We start from the raw sequence: 18,291 nt of genomic DNA on the forward strand, positions 1-18,291 counted from the left end.
ATATCGATTGTGTACGCGCAGTTAAGTGGTCAGACGTTTGCCAGGTGTGTATTTGCCCTTGTCTGAAGATGTTTTGTCATTCCAGGCATGCACGTCCCCGGCAGTTATACCTGGACTCGTAAAACTTAATTGGTAAATGACAGATAAGAAATGAATCTCACTTTTAATTTGTGTAAATCATAAATCCCCGTTGTCTCAGCGAGGGAGAAGCTTCATGCACAGCGGCTGACCAACACTGCCTTTATGCAGATAACCGCTAAAGGCACAGACTCACACTCAGACAAAAAGAGGGAAATAAAAAAAGAGAAGCACCTTGACATGCAGATGTTGCCATGAGCACTGCTCTGTGGATAAGCAGCACGATGCTTGTTCGGCAATAAAAGTTTTGAAAAAAATTATAAAATTAAATAGAATTTCATACATGACGGATTTTCCGTATGAATTAATTTCTTTGTTTGTGGGTTGATGATTTCTGACAAATACTAAACAGAAAGGAAAGGGGGTTTTGAGAAAATAGAAGAGCTTTTTATTTCTCCTCACTGAGAATGCAAATCTATGGACTCTGTGAACTTACATGACAGCCGAGCAGAGCGAGCACAAACTCACCCCAGTGAAACCGCATACACCCCTTTTTATTGGATCCACTGGTATAGATGTGTAACAAGACTTTGAAAATTCAAGTTATTGCAGTAGTATGTTGTTCCAAACATTTAATTTGATTTCTACAATTATACAAGAATACAATATTGACAAATAATGATGTTTACATATTTATTTCATGCCACATTACTGGCACCTGTGCTGGTAATATATACATATATTTTTTGGATTACCACCATGGGCATGCATGTGCATAAATAAGTACAATAACAATCTCAGTCAGAGAGTGGGCCGAAACACAAAACAGACACAAGAAATTAAGTGTCAGATCATTAGCAGGAGAACATCAATGTCAATGCTTGTTTAAAAGAATTATGAAGAGATTTCCCCTTTGTTTTTCATTGTGAACAATTTGACCCTCAGGAACAACAAGGTTACAAAAACTGCAATAACAAATCAATTTATTTCTTCTTTGTTGCTTCCATGTTTCTTCTTCTGAGCAGACAGAGAGGAGAATAGAAATTCCACAATAGGGAAATGATGGTGCTACAGCAGCAAAGTGGCATGTAGACTCCCCAAAATATAAGATATAAAATAAAGGGCCGAAATGTCAACATAAATACTGCGCAGTTATTTAAATAACTGTAGTCCAAAGGAATGTGCAAATAGTTTGGTTAATTTGTATTTGAGCATGAAAAGAGTGTAACCTATCTTCTGTTTTATGCCCTCATTAGAAGCCAGGATGAAAACTTCAAATCTCAGTGGGATCCAGAGCTGGAAGTAGCATGAATACTACTGCCAAGCCCTAAAGCCCTTAAGGAGAGACTGTAGATACTGTATATTTCTGCTAGCCTGGGAATTCTTTTAAATCCTCCACAATGACCTGGAGAAAGTCGCTGGGGAGATGGATGTCGAAGTTTCCCTCATAGGCCTGTTACCCTCGGGACCCATCTGAGATACAGTTGAAACCAGATGTTTACATAGTCTGAATAAAAAGACACATTTTTCCTCACTGCTAAAGGAAAATCAGACCAAATTTCTTGTTTTAAGTTAGTTAGAAATACCAAAATTATCTTTATTTGCTAAATGCCACAAAAAGGAGAGACAAGATATACATTTATTATTTTTAATATCTTCAAAGTCTTGTATAAGGAATGATTATTTTCTCTTTCAGTTCCTCTTTCCAGATCCATTCATACAAAATAAATATAAAGACAGCTAGAGTTTGTAAATGCATACAGGGACAAAGATCCTCTTTTTTGGAGACATGTCCTCTGATCCGATGGCCATAATGACCATTGTTACAAAGAGGGATGCTTGTAAGCCACCATCTTAAATGAAGTATGGGGGTGGCAGCATCATGCTGTGGGGCTGTCTTGCTGCAGGAGAAACTGGAACATTTCATAAAATATGGCATTATGAGGGAAGGACATTATGTGGAAATATTGACGTCACATCCAAAGACATCAGTCAGGAGGTTAAAGACTGCAGATTAGTTTTCCAAAGGGATAATCGCTCAAACCTAAGCATACAGCCAAAGTGATTATAAAGTGGCTAAGGACAACAAACTCAATGTTTGGTGTGACCATCATGAAGGACTCCTCTCAATCCTATGGCAAATCCCAGTTTTGTCAGGAGGAATGGGTCAGAACTCCAGCAAACTCCTGTGATAAGCTTGTGGAAGGAAACCCAGAAGTTTGACCCAAGTCATACAGTTCAATATGACTGAATTCAAAGAAAGCTACAGAAAAATCTTTAAAAATCAATTTCTGGCATTTAGAAAATATAAATAATTTAGGTAATTTTGATTAACCTAAAACAAGAGTAGTTTGGTCTGATTCAACTTAAGATGGTGAGGAAAAAAAAATATGTGTGTCTTTTTAATTGGTGAATGTATATTTCTGGTTTTAGTAGTAAGTGAAATACAATGAACAGCTGGATGGACTAAGTTGGCAGCATAAGGCAGCTGATGTCCTGCCTGGTGAGCCCACGTGTTCATAGGCTTTGAATCATTATCCTGAAATAACCAGCGACAACCCAGCATCTTATTTTGGGCAGAGGTCACCAGATATTTTAAATTTTTTGATGTTTTATAGAGATGCCGTGCTCTCTAACAAAGCTTCCATTGGGATATTTCAACACAAGTAAATAAAAGTACTCACTTGTGGAAACCTAACCCTAAAAAAAGTTGGCAAAAATACTTTTTTTCGTCCCATTATTTTAATGTATGGAACGGCTTGTGATAGAATAGATAGAACATGTGTTTAAATTTAGATTAAATAAAGTTTACTATTTTTCTTGCATGTATTGAAAATGACTGAAAATAGCTGAAAATGTTACTATTACCTTAAAAATTTCAAAGCTTAAAATTAATATTTGCTTTTAGCTTGCAAATGAGCATGTTACAGAGTCTTTTGTACAAGGAAAGGCAGTTAAAATGTTTTAAATTAAGACTGAAGTGCATATAAAAGTGTGGAATGGGCATACATCATTTGCTATTCTACTTCAATACAAACATGACCCTGCAGAGAGGAAGAGGCAGCAGCTGCGAAATGCTAATATTTGTGCTTTGAAAATAGAATTTTAAATTAATCATTTGAAAGTTTACTTTTGTATTTTCTGTGTATTAGTGCTCCCCAGTGGGCAACCACATGGCTAATGGTTCCCTTACAAGGTCACTGTGTTAATGTGTGTGCTCAGAAACAGGTAGACTTGTTGTGGCTCATCGCCACGGCAGTTCCCTGCACGTGGATTTAAGTACACAGTTCTCACTAACGCACTTCGTTACAATCACTCAGTCACATCAAAACCCTTAATCAAAATAAACAATGTTTCTACTGAGACACATTAGGGTGATACTTCTAACGGAAAAGCAATTTTATCATGTGGCTCCCTTTGGTGTGAAACAAGCTGTCAGTGTTGATGAACGACTCATATACAGCCTAAGTGAAAGGTAAAATGCATATTCTCTAATGCATAATTGTAAAAACAGCCACTTTTGATTTTCAATCCTACCCAATTCTATGTTAAATAATTGGGTCTTTATTTTAGTTATCCTTTAATATTTGCAAATAATTACTTTCTACTTTCCTTCAAAAAAAAAAAAAAAAAAAAAAGCTGTAGCTACATTCTTACTGGTGGCTGCACAGAACCACAGAACTTGAACACGCCGTCTTGACCTCAAATGTTAGCGATCATGGACATACAGCATATTAGGCTGTGACCTATGTATAGAAGGTGAAGTGAAACCATACAATATCACTTACTTTCCGGCTGCCATCAGGAGTTTTGTAAGTGAGCATGTAGTTGTCTATTTCTGCAACTGGCGGCTGCCAGGAAATGAGACCGCTGCGGTGGTTCACTTCACTGGCCGTCAGGTTCACAGGTGCATCCATGGCTGCCAAAAGCAGAGGAAACAAATGACTTTACATTTGAGGAATAGTTCATGAAGGAAAAGTCATATTAGCACTTTTTTTTGTAAAGACAGGAGTAAAAATATGCTTGCAACTTTTAAAACACTTGAGAAGTGCAGTTCAGAAATGCTTTAATGGTTATGTGAAAAGGTTAACGTTCCTCCGTTTCAGATTCTTTATTCTTTATAGGGGCAAAATGCTTAATACTTAATGCTGAAACCAAAAACATGTTGGAGGAAATGTCAACATGTTAATGAGCTACGGAACATTCGAATCCCCCTGATAAAATTTTAAGATGAATACCTAATGCATTAAAATAAGTCGGTTTAATGGTCCACTCAAAAAGGTTACAAACCATAGTTTCTGAATAATAAAAAAAAAATCATGTCACATTCAGCTAATGAAGCCAATTGTGTTAGATTTAAATTTTGACATATAAACAAGGTCTAACTGTTTGTTTTTTGATAAAGCACTCCTCCATGTTGGAGTGTTTTTACATGTAGCCTTATATGGATAATAAACTCAGCTATTGTGTATTAACCATTTCGAATCTTGCAAAGCCATCATGGCCCTATTATAGGTATATTAATTGTGTATTTAAATGTCAACATTTTTTAAAAAGATGAAAAATTTTCCAACCTATTAGTTTAGGAAATAAAAAACTAAAACATTATTTGAGTCATCCTAATGGACAAAAAACAGAACATTTTTAGCTGGATGTCAGACAGTAAGAGGAAAAAAAACTGGTTATGTGTCTTTTTATAAATTGTATGTGAATATCTAATTTCAACTGTATATATTACACCTTACAAACACCGACAATGAAAATATTCCATAATGAGATTTTTTTTTAATTTTTGCTTTGTCGTGATAGTAGCGATGAAAGAAAAATACTCATGAATGAAGCATGTCTTTCTCAAAGCAGAAAAAGAAGAAAAAAGGTTACAAAATGAACAACCACACTGCAGGGCAACTTCAAGAGAAGTAAAATCACCATGTCAGTAATCTTAAAGCCCCACAGGAACTTGTACAAACAGCAGCAAGGCACTTTTCTGTTTTACCAGAGACAAATCATAGCCTCACAAGCATCCGAGCCGTTAATAAGAAAGCCCACCAAAGTTTTACTGCATGTTACATCACGCAATTCGTGTATAAGTTTTTTGTCCCTATACACTTTGGAACAAGCCCTGATTACAGAGCCTTTGTTGGTACTTAAACCACATAAAAAAGCAAGCTTGCATCAATTTCCTAACCTTACATCACCCTGTAAGAGTCAACGTGAGATATACCGGCACAGCACCGGAAGCATTGACAAGCTGTAACTGCATTCTATTGTATGACAAAAAAAATTAAATGACCTTCTATACACAAAATCTGTTTCCTGGAGTTACATCATGACTCTAGGGCGCATCAGTAAGTCACCCAAAAGAGCTCAGTATGAGGAGGAAGGGGCGTCAACACACATAAAATGCGGAGGTGAAAATATTACCGTATTTTGTGCACTATAAGGCGCAACGGATTATAGGGCACACCTTCAATGAATGGCCTATTGTAAAAATTTTTTCATATGTAAGGCGCATAGAATAGACACTTCAGTTTGGATTGCCAATTTGTTCCATACTCTATTATTACACATCCACATTTTTAAAGAAGTGGTCCCAGAGTACTTTATACAGTAGGCTGCCCCAGTCATTGTTTCACTCACGGTGTTGGTGTTGCGATATTGTGCCCAACTGCTTTCTGGGTAACACAGACCAACCGACACGCTGCCGCCGCAGTCTCTGACTCCTTTTCCCCGCCCATTCGCCCCCCTGGCTTTAAATGTATTATCAAACTTTATTAACAAACCAGCGTTCTGATAACTATCCCAGCATGCACTGCGCACTTCTTCTTCTACGGGGGAAAATGAAGTCGGCGGCTGCTTACCGTAGTTGCTAGACCTGTTGTGGCTCAATATTGGTCCATATATAAGGCTCACCGGATTATAAGGCGCACTGTCGGCTTTTGAGGTAATTGAAGGTTTTTAGGTGCGCCTTATAGTGCGGAAAATACGGTATGTACATTTCTGTCCCTTTCTTAGACACACCTTCTGGGATTTGATTTTTGCTTTCGTCTTCTTCATTTACTTTTTTGTAACACAGACTGTGGCTTCTATATTTAGTAACTCCTCTGTACAAACAGGAGAATTAAACTTTAGTTTAAAGACTGACCTAAAATCAAACCTGTACGCCCTATTAAAGAGTATAAACACAAAAGAAATTCACACTATTGGAAGCACCACCTTTTGGTGAATTAAGTACTGAGGTGAGTACACACAACTGCTGTGATCAATCAAAGCTCTGTAATTAACAGCATGGGCCAACGCTGATAACTTCCATATGGATGCGGAACGTCTTTTCTCAACTGTAATGAAAGGCAGCTGTGAAAACTGTGTAAAGATTAAGTGAGAAAGAGAAAACAAAAGGTGTTTTAGGCGTGATGGGGATCAGATAAAGCAGCAACGTGCACACTGAGTTAAAGTTTGTTCTATCTTTTCCTCTCCAACATCACATCTTTAAGGAACTGGAGTAAAAGTACACTTTCTTTTCTTTTAGCCTTTAGATCTTCCTCATCTTTCTCTTTCTACCTTCTTTTGTGTTTGTTTCTTTGTCATAACCTAATCCTCTGTTTATAATGTTGCCTCATTAAATTTTCCTACCCAGGTCAACGTTTTTCTTCAGCAAAACAAACAAAAAGAAATACTGTTTCAGTCACACCTTCAGTTCACATTCAAACAGCTTAGCAGCCCAAATATTAGGCCGGCACACTGGGAAATATATCGGCTCTGCCAATTAGCCAATCCAGGCCTGGTTCAAAGCTGCAGTACTTAACCGTCATAAAGTTGTATTTTTCTTACAACTATCACTATGTCCTTACAGTAAGATATGAGGCAGATAATCTTTGAAAAAAAAAAATAAAATCAAGCTCCTGTGGCTCCTCGGTCCTACTGCTATTTGCAAAAATACTCTACTCGGTCAGAAACGATCAATCAGAGCCAGGATGTCAATCATCCTCGAGTAAATGCTGCTGAAGCCCTTCCCCCACACAATGCATACCAATGTTCAAGCTCAAGAGTGCGGGTGAGTTTTTGCTGTGCTAATGGTTTAGAAACAACATTACGGGAAAACAAACTATTTCTCAAGTTCTTTGCAGGTTCAGACGTGGAGGAGCAGCTTTTGAGGGAGGGCTGTAGCAGAGCAGAGAGGATGGATGGAGAAGGGACAGATAGGGTGTGCTTATTCACATTTTAATACTTAGTCTACAGTGTTTTCAGAACTCCCTACTTCGGCTTTTAGAGCCACAGTTCTAGTCTATCATGGCCAACAGGGAAAAGACCCCATATGTTATTCTCATCAAACACTCGTGTTGATGAACACAGATGGTGAGGATTATGTGGACAACGGTCTTTATTCTTTCTTCCTCTTCTTTCTCCAATTAAGTCTGGCACCTCTATTTCATTCGCCCACAATTAAACCTTCGCACAGAGCACAGGTGAGCAGGTGTCAGCTCCGACACCGTTTTATTCAAGCATGAGATTTGAACAATAAAACTGAAATGAATGGGCTTGGCTACATCTGATGATCCATTAAATACGAAAACAACATTAGAGGAAGAAAAAAAACCCCACAAATATAAAGCAGCAGATGGGAAAGCAGCTCTATTTGGAGTAAATTGCTGAAATGATGTAAGATGGACAAAGATATATTTTTTAAGTGGCAACTCTGGGACCTCTTCTAAGTAAATGGAAATGTATTCACAACGTATACAAGATTCATTTACTTTCTGCAGGTAATTAAAGAAAATAAAATATGAATTAAAGTGATGAAAATACAGTGAGGATGGCTGCTATGGATAACATAATACAATACAAGCACTCTTGCAATCTGGCTACTTTGAAAAACTAATCAAAAACTAACCAAATGTATCAGCAGCGTGGAAAAATATAGCAACAATGATTAGGTTGACTGAGCCCAGTACGTATTTTCTTAGAACTACCATCTACAAGTGATTGGAGCCTGAGAAAACAGGTTACACTAATTACATTATCACCTGGAATCTTCCTGATTATTTCAAGGAAGGCATTTTTTCCCAGTATAAAGTGTTGCTATGTCAGGAAAACAAGTGAAGTGAGACATAAAAATCTCAATTCATATTATGTGCATGTATTTACGGACAAGAACGCAAACTACACTATCTATGTCTACCACTATGAGAAGAATTTAAAGATTTGATTTGTTTCAGTGCATTAAGGTATATAGTTTCAAAAACAAAATGCAAGGCTGGAACTCTAATGTCTAAATGGAACTGATTATTTTGAGAAAGCCAAAGCGTATAGTAACACGTTTAATTGCGCCAAGAGTGGAGCCAGCACGGTAATGGGAGGTTTTTGAGAAGGAGTGTGGATTTGATTATTTGCCACCCAAATTTTATATGATAAATGTAAGAACATTTGCCGGTTAATCTAGTACAAAAGAGAGAAGATCAGGTGCAAGTTTATGCATTCCAGAAGGATCTGTGAGCTGCACCTCACCCTGGTGTGGTGATGTGCAATGATTCGATCTGCATTGCTTTAATTATAGTTTTAATGGAGCACCATTTCTTAGAGTAAAACTTAAAGGTATTTTTTTTACTACAGAAGTTTTACATTTCAATCCTATTGCCAGAGAACATTTATGGTGTCATGATCTATCTAAGGTGTGCAGACTAACAGCTGAACACCACAGCATATCCGTGTTGCCATGCCAGCATGATTTCAGTCCAGAACATTTCTTGTTCTTTCCTTATTTCAGCCTTTTGGTTATTGATCCAGTGTTTGGATTGGGTAGAGAGGCATTGTAGGAAAAATAAACTTCATGTAAAGGAGGCTAATTAATGTTTCTACTAAAATGCTATGTTAAGTTTGCAAAAAAAAAAAAACACTGAATGAAAATATCTTAAAACATTAAGGATTCCATGATATGAAGACTAAATGCAGCCAGAATTGTCAGATAGTTGAGGACAGTGTAGCATCATCATTCTCCAGCAGTGTTCTGCAGTGTAATGTGTGTGAAAAATGTAAGCGTTGCACAGACAGAGGTTTAACACTTGTGAATGTAGAACTGCTTGACAGGAAAACTGTTCCATAAAATATAGAATTATCTAAATATTTACCAATTTGTTTAATAATTTCAAGAAGTATGAACAGTAAAGCTGCTATAGTTAACCTGCAGCATGACACTTTCATCTGAACTGTATCTGGATATTATTACTACATGAAACAAAGCCACACTGGTACATCATCATAATGCAAATTTTATTTGCTTCATTCAGTGATATACTAAAATTTATTTATAAATCTGAAAAGAACCTTGCTGATTTAAACATTTGTTGTTGTTTTTAAATGCAGTTAACCTTTACCAACTAGTTACAAAGAATTTAATTAATTTGACACATTTGTTATTGCATCCGAAGACTGTAAATGACTTGCTGGTGGCCCCTCTGATAAGGTGCCTTTTGGTCAAAGAACAAATTGATTTTTTGCTCTTCTTTCTCCATTTTGAGAACCACAGCAAATTTTGACACTCTTCTTGACAAGTTATTTTTAAGTGCCATTTGATCTCTTCACAGTAAAGGTCTCATCAATTCTTCTCCTGAGTTCTTCAACATTGGTTTTCCTATTTTGGAGAAAAAAATGTGGAAAAAAACCCTTCCCAAAGAGCCCCCAGTTCAGAATTAAAAAGTCTATTTTTGTCATTGGTGAAAAGTGATTGCTTTGAAAAGTTATCCAGAACTTTACACTGATAGCGGCTTCATCATCTGCATAATTTAGACTAAAGGAGACTACAGGGTATATTGGACAAATTGACTTCTCCTCATAGTGTTATTTCTTTTTTTTTTTTAAAGGTTTTATTGGCTCTAGTGGCCTTTATTTGATAGTGAATAGACAGGAAAAGGGTAATGAGAGAAGGGGAAGACATGCGGCAAAGGTCACCAGGCTGGGAATCAAACCTGCGACAGCCGCGTCGAGGACTAAGGCCTCCTCCGCAGCACTGATTGGCTAAGCAATGTAACGTGATCCTCTGGAGCAAGTGACGGCAAAGCGGGGTGCGTCATCACGACTTTACACAAGTGTGTCTTTACCTCCGTGGCAGAGGCTCCGCCGAACCCCTGAGACCGACTCATCGAACCCCTGGGGTTCGATCGAACCCAGGTTAAGAACCACTGCTCTAGAGATATAATAATGACATGAATTTAGATAAGAAAAGAAAATCTAAGTTAAAATATGAATTGGGGCTGCAAGCAGTTTGAAAACTAGCAAAACTTTGTGTGAAGCTGAAAGCAAGCATGCAACTAGTCAGAAATGCACCCTTTGCCTGAAAATGTAAGATTGTGGTTATGTACTAGCAGCTCTTAACACTTGGTGTACAGCAATCCAGGAGGACTGTGTGAAGTTTCCCCAAGCAAGGATTATAGCTGCTTCATCGCCATACCAATAACTACTCAACAAGCTGACTGAGGCACATGAGAGAAAAAGTCCTGCTACTCCAGTCAGAAATACTCCCTGAGACACCTGCAGCAAAGTCTGCTATTTTCCACCCCGAGAGCTTAATATCAGCCTTCCAGGAGGCATGCTGTCTTACTCTATGTTGAGCTCTTGAGGCGTACGGGCCAGACAACAAAACCACTCTCAGCTGTGTCTAAGAGGTTTGGGGATCTACAAAGAACTTCATCACTAATAAATAAATAAATAAAAGCGAAAGGGTGCGATTGGCCTTTTTCTTTTTTTCTCTCCACTTCTTTCTCTGCGACTTTGTGGAAATGTCACTTATTCCTAGGAGAAAATTTTAAAGTTTCACAGCTAGAACTTTTGCTGACCTTTTACCTTGGGCAGCTATCACTGGCATTTGCACAGATGTTTTAAATATATTGCACTGACCATGAGAAAATAACTTTGATTCGAGATCTCCTCCCCTGTAATAAATTATAACCAAGCAGGAGTAGATTTAATATTGAAATATAACTCCAGACAGACCACGGCATCAAAGTTCAACGTATGGACTAGCATTTGTATGTTGACTGGTAATGGGATACAACGTAAAACATAAAGATGGCCTGGCAGAAAAACAAGACAGACACCCTGAATATTTATAGTTACCTTTCAAATTTTGTAACATGCACATTGTATTGGTTGGTAAAAACTAGATTAAAAGACTCTAAGAAATATGAGAAAATAGATCTAGGAAGTGTTATTGACACGAATTGTCCAAAGATGTTTAGTCGCTTTTTCCTCACTAGGTGTTTTGACGTTTTTTGCTATTTTACATGGGACTTTATACATGTAGAGGCATTGATTTTTAAAAGCATCAGAAAAACTTTCCTATTCATTAAAATATGGGGTATCTAAACATGCTCAAACTGTGGATGTTCCTCCAGGAGAAGATCCGTCATCTTACACATCTGGGACATTTTTAGGCAAAAATAATGGCAGAACTCGCCACAATTTGAAGATTTGCACAGAAAAATGAAGATAGAACCCTAAGCAATGTATTTTGACAATTTACCAGCAAAATAGATGATTAGGTTAGTCACACTTTAAAATATTTATGAAAAGGACTCCCCATATTTCTCCATGAAAAAAAACCTAAAAAACTTGAGGACATAGAGGAAGTAATGATCTCTGTCACAATGAAACCGTTACTCATTTTCATTAACTTAGTTGAAACTATGTACATGGTTTCTGTTCATTAGAATTCTATAATTTTAGCTGAAAAAATCATTTTGAGAAATGTGCAAACACACTCGCACAAAAGATTCAATTTAATGTGTCTTCCTGTCCCGTTTACTGCTGAATATGCACCAGACAGCTCACACTGCATTTATGGTTCAATATCCTGTGCATTACATGATCCTCCTATTTCTTATATTATAGTTCGCATGACAGAATTAAGTATTGGTAAAAAAGGTTTTTAAGAAGACAGACCTTGTATGAAACTTCAATTATCATTTTTCTTTCATAACTTACTATTCTTTTCCTGAATGATGCTGTAAAAATATAATAGAGACCATCTTTTCTATTCAGGGAAGGTAGGCTCGCAAACGCGCCTTGATTTCTACATGGCATTATTCTCAAAGCAAAACAAAATGTTCCTCTTGTGCATCAAGTCAGTTGGGGAAAATCAAGGGCCTAACTTCGTGTATATCACAGATTCTACATGTTCGAACTGCATTTTCTGATTTTTCCATAATTTTTATTTTAAATAAACTAAAGAGGCTGACCTGAACTAATACTTTGTTCACATTATAACATAGTAAGATGAATACTTTACCTTTTTAAACCAAATTAATAACTAAAAGTCTATGCAGCCTTCCTAGTGCCTGTTTCTTATTAAAGAGGAAGCTACTGTTGCTCCATGGGGGATTAAAAACTCTCATGCTGGACGAATATTTTGTTTTCTTCACAATAACTCAAGAAAAAGAAATGTTTTCAGAGCTAGAGATAGTAACAATTACTTTAATTGTATTCTGTCCCCAATAAGCTGGCAGATAAAGTTACGGATGCAAGTGAAAGAAGAAAAGTTTGAAGTGAAACCAGCCTTCAGAATCTGTCTCACCATGTCAACATGTTTGCTTTCAAGTCTACTGGGGTCCTGATGCAACACTTGCCATATGTGGCTTGGTGTCGAGAATAGGAAAGTGATTGGAAAAAGTTGGACTGAAAAATACATGAAATTGGAATTTAGGTAGCAGTATAGCCTGAGTTCAACTAGGGCAGACCACCATGTTTGAAATGCTGTCATCAATCGTATTAATATTTTTGTCAAATTAATATTTTTGTAAGATTTTTGTCAATCTTATTAATATTCATTTATTATATTTATATTTTTATTGTATTTAATACATTATTTTTATTTAAATACAAATAATTAATTTTCTTATTTAACAGTAATGTAGTTTGGGTAAATCCCAACCTTCAACTAGACCCAATGGTTGTTTGACTGTGACCTTCAGTCAAGTATGTGTAATTTTTAACTATTTATTTTCTATAACAGAATAGCCTTTCCAATCAATGCCTAGCTATAATAATTATCTGCAAGCATTCACAGTGAAGGTCTTCAGTCGATACTCTAGGTGTTTCTAGAGTCTGATTTATACAGTCTATGCGTTACTCTTTCTTTGGTTTCTTTCTAAAGAAAACAGGGGCATTTGAGAAAGCTTAGAGAAAGATTTTCACCCAATGATCAAATATAATTTGCCAGCATCATCTTGCATGTCTTAATTGATTTTTACCAGCCTTCTATTAAACTCCTTTATTAAATTTTTTAGCAGAAGAGTTTTTGACTTTGCCTCCTTATCATCCACAAGTAAACTTCTTATGATTCAACGCGGCAAACAACTTTTCACACTCTGTTGTGACATTGAGCTTTGCTCCCAGGTGGGATCTGAAACCAAACACCCCAGGTTGTTGGACAGACACATATTGCCTCCTCTCATTCCTCAGAGCAATCCAAGCCAGACGCAAGAGACTTATTCAATCAATATAGAGAGATTTAAAAAGCTGGATGTTCATTGCGTCTGTTGGCTGAGGGAATGGGACCCAGATAAGAAGTGACATCTCCGTAGACTTTAGGTGAGAGAATTCTGTCACTCTGCCGACTGGATCAGAAACTGGATCGAAAGGATGTGGAGGAATGAACATCAAACCCTCTCAACTCCCTTCTATACTCGTAAAAAGATTAGAAATCAGACAGAAAGTGCAGATTTTTTCATCCAATGCTAGATGAAAAAATTAATGAAGTCCAGAAAATCATTTGTGTTAAATTGACGTTTTTTGTTGTGCATTTGTTGTACATTAGAGCATATTGTGATGGACACACACAGGGCTGACAGTGGTGCAGTTGGTAGCACTGTTGCTTTGCAGCAAGAAGGTCCTGCATTGAATATCTGCATGTTCTCCCTGTGCATCTCTCCGTGTACTCTGGCATCCTCCCACAGTCAGAAAACATGAGTGTGATGTTGATTGGTCTCTCTAATTGGTCTCTCTAATTTCTCCTTTGGTGTGGGTGTGTGCATGCATGGCTGTTTGTCTTGTGTTGCACTGCGATGGACTGGTGACCCCCGCCTCCCACCCATAGACCATTGGAGATAAGTTCCAGCACCTCTCCGATCCCAGTAAGGATAAGCATGTAAAATAATGGATGGCTAGGTGCTCTAATACAAAAATATGTGGGAAGTATGGAAATTACTGCAGGCTTTGTTGGATTTTTTTCAGCAAAGTCGTATAAGCAGAAATAGATAACATCTTGATAGCTCAAAAAATGGTCAAAACTAATGCTTAGAAATTAAATAACAATTGAGGCCATATGTATAGATACTCCGCTAGCCCCAAATGACAAAATATGAACATGTCTTCAGTCTAAAAAATGTACAACTTTGGTTAAAAGTTGAAAAACTGTCCACATGCCATACTCATGAAGACCTTTGTCTAAAAAGAGTTAACATGTTGTTATGGTTTGATCAAATAAAACCAAAACTGAGTTTTTGTTCAGGCTAAATCTGAACAGGAAGTATTATCTAAAAAAATAATGTTGTTGTATGTCTTCTGAGACAATAAAAAAGACTAGCTGACTTCCAAGAAACAAAAAAAAAACCTAAAAAAGATTTCCATGAATGTCTAAAAAAAAAAAAAAAAACGTAACTCATTCATGCAAAAAGTTTTCCCGTGAATTTAATTATGTACCTACTGAGAGCTTGTGCAAACAGTGTGAAACATCTCAATTTGACACAGAATGGACTGAATCAGAATGAGAGAGGGCGTCCCACTGTGAGGCGCCACTGGTAACCACGGACGCAGCGTGGAGCCGATTGTGCTGAGACCAGCTAAATAAATTTAACACATACGTGTCTGAAGGTTGGTGATCACAGTGCCACTTGTCAGGGGTCCTTTGGTGGCATACAGGGCCACTGAGTAGGTGGTGCTTGGCTTGAGGTTGGACAGCTGGTGCTCATGCTTGTTTCCTTCAACCAGGAAAGTGTCTGCTGTCACTAAAAAAAAGAGAGAGAAAACATAGCCAACAAATACTTTTTTATTATCCTATGAATAAATTGTGAATTGGAAGAACATTTTTTTGACTTTTAACAAATAAAAATGTGACAATAGTATATGTATCCACCCACTGAGTCAATACTTTACTGCACAAGCATTTGCTGCCGTTACAGCAGCAAGTCGTCTTTTATGTACAGAACTGTATGTCTACAAACTAACATATTTGTCCCTTCTTTCCGAAATAACTCAAGTCTGATCAGAATCAATCAGCTGTGCATTTGTAACTAACATATAGAACAGGAAACATTTTTTTTATCATTGGTCAAGCAGTACTTTAGTTTCTTATCACAACTGTAAGAGTTTTGTGATTCTATAAAAAATCTTTAACAAAAAACAGTATGGTACTACAGCATTTTGTACAAGGCATTTGATGGGTAACAAACCTCTCTATTTCTTATACCAATCTGATATGCAAGATCTTTCACTGCAAGAAAAATGGATGAAAACTTACATGCAATAATAAGCTTTCTTCTTTATAACAGAATACATATATTTCGCTTAATGGCACTCAAGTGCCTGTGAGTGACACAAAGTGATGAAGACCACACCGGTTTTTGCTATTTATGTGGGTTTGCTTTTATGGATTTCATGTGGGTGTTCCTGCCGATACAAATCTTTCTTCTAATGCAGTGCAATATTCAGTGGACTATTTATTTATTGATCTGGGTTGGCCATATTAACATTCAAGGGAATGTATTGAAACCTTACTTTGCACTTTTTTACAAATCCTGATTGATGCCTCTTTTTTTTAAACAAATATCTGTTCAGCATACACATACTCTTATCTCGTATCAGATACATCTCTTTGTCTGATATAATCTGGTTGCCTTCTAACCTACGAAGAAATTTATACATCTATTCAACCAAATGATGTAACATTTAAAGGAGTAGCAATCCAAAGTGTCTCTGCAGTCTCTTTTCCACCATATCGGGTAGAAATCTCGGAGCATCTAAAAGAAACCGAAAGTGTTCTTACCAGAATGTGGGTGTTAAGAAGATCATTGAGATGTGATGCAGCCAATTCTTTTAACATTTTAAAAATAAGACAATTTTAAAATCAGTCCTAAAACCAACAGGAAGCAAAAGAACAGAAATCTGAGGCGTGTTCTCATTACTTAGTACCTGTTAAAAGGCGAGCTGCCACATTTTCCACAGTATGTAGACGATGCAGAGATGATTTAACTAGTCCAACATACAAAGCATTACAATAATCCAACCTTTGGTATTTTGTTGGGCGGTTCGACTTCAACTTAGCAATTTGTCTTAGTTGGAAAAAACAACTACAAGGCTGCATGTTTGTCTGCTACAGGAGCACTATCGAAAACAAAACCTCAGAATCCTCAGCAGGAGCAAAACTTGAGATGACTGAGGTAAGCTTAGAACTACTGATGTGTCGAGTCAGAAACAAGTCTAGCTGAGTAAAGCTAAGTGCATTTTATGGACATATTCTAGCCTTTCTGGCTTGGTTAACTTGTTGTTTTAACATTTCATGCAGTTGAGTCAAATCTACAGAAACTCTAGTTGGGACAAGTTATTTTATTACCGTCACATAAAATGGATAGTAGAGACTGTCCCTAATTAGGAATGAAACACAAAATCTGAATGGGACACCACTAATTACTGTATTAATATCAGTATTACAACATACATAATGTATGTGGTATTCTTAGAGCATTTCAAACATTTGAAGATCTGCTAATTAGAGGCTAAGATGGGAAATGAGAGCTGAGTTTTTTTGTTTTTTTTAAATTATGTGCAAAAAACATTAACTACGCATAAATCACATGAAACTAAATAAAACATCAATCGCACGTGAGCTTGGAAAAGTTCTAAATTGATGTCTTGAACTTTTCAGTCACACAAGTGACATCCCAGAAATTAAAAACCTTAAATAGATGTAAGTACTTCATGCAAGAGACAAAAGCTGTGGAATTGTTGCCTTTCAGCGTCAATTAATTTATTAGTTTTAGGGTATAACAGACAGCAAACGAATAAAAGCAAGCGGATGACAACTCACGCTGGTTATGTGTGATGGTCAGCACGTAGTTGTCCACATTGGACAGGGGAGGGTTCCACCTCAGCAGGGCTCCTTGTGGAGTGATGTTGAGGGCCGTCAATTCTGCAGGCATGTCCATGGCTATGCATATACAAAACAGAAACAAAGTGCATTGAAACTGTGGATGTTTTTTATGCAAAGAGAGTAAAAGGGAGCAATTTTGGAACAAAAGAAGGTTAAGGATTTGGTATAAAAACGACTGATGAAAAATGGAAGTCACATGAACATTACCTTGCACAGATTTATGCCTGCTGCCTATCACATTGCACAGACCCTAGCTGAATGAAAATATTTTATTCAATGAGTCTGTAGCAAAAGAAACTCTCTTTGAAATTCAAATATGATATAGGAAAACTCAAATATTCTCCTGAGCCATCTGTTTCCCCAGCCTCTTTTTAATTTGTCTCTCAGACTGCTGGACATGCCACAATTGAGTTTGAATTTAATTATACCTTTAACCCCAGTGTTTCAACCCCAATTTCCCCTCAGGCAAGTTATTTTGGCAAGGCAGAGAGTGAGGCAGGTAGATGTGGAAATCTGAGTGAGAGCCAAGGTTCTGGACATGTCAGATGATTGATAAAAGCCTTATTAAAGCAGAAAAAATGGAATTGCTCTTATTTGCACACTAAAGTGTCTCACGGTTTCTTGTTCTGTTGCTTGAATAGGTGAACTAATCTCACAACAATTACATCAACTACAAAAAAAGTCAGAAAATTACTGCAAACCTCTCAAGCTAATGTTCCTAATATTGATTTGATTCACATCTCTCCACGTTTTGAGGCGTTAAACCTTTGCCTGCTATTCTGTATGGCGTAGGAAGATTTTAAATAACACCTATGATCAAAACCGATACTTTGGAGTTTGCAATATCTCGCTGTGGTGAATCTGCATCTTTAAAAACTGAAGATTACTTACTTAGATTTATTTACAGCTGTACTACTAAGAAATAAATAAGCAAACAAGTAACGTAATCGTGTTGCAACAAATGTTGCCTAATCTCATGGTATGCTAAGCAGACATTCTGTCTGCACTAATGAAGATTTATTGATTTCCATAAACCAAATGCTAGCTGTTGCTGACTCTACAGTCTGGTGCTGTTG

General features: G+C 37.0%; 1 protein-coding gene across 6 annotated transcripts in view; it reads right to left on the bottom strand.

The window, feature by feature from the left end:
* Positions 1–18,291, bottom strand: part of tnr (tenascin R (restrictin, janusin)) — a 175,156-nt gene that overhangs the window by 15,488 nt on the left and 141,377 nt on the right. For all 6 annotated transcript variants that reach the window (XM_081597802.1, XM_081597800.1, XM_081597804.1 and 3 more), the window contains 3 exons: positions 17,153–17,272; positions 14,931–15,074; positions 3,867–3,997 (listed from right to left, as the gene is read on the bottom strand). In XM_081597802.1, coding sequence (XP_081453928.1) covers positions 3,867–3,997; positions 14,931–15,074; positions 17,153–17,272 — 395 coding nt within the window. The remainder of the gene's footprint in view (positions 1–3,866; positions 3,998–14,930; positions 15,075–17,152; positions 17,273–18,291) is intronic.

This window comes from Poecilia reticulata, chromosome 17, assembly GCF_904066995.2.
Source record: "Poecilia reticulata chromosome 17, P_reticulata-male-v2, whole genome shotgun sequence".
NCBI classification, from domain to species: domain Eukaryota; kingdom Metazoa; phylum Chordata; class Actinopteri; order Cyprinodontiformes; family Poeciliidae; genus Poecilia; species Poecilia reticulata.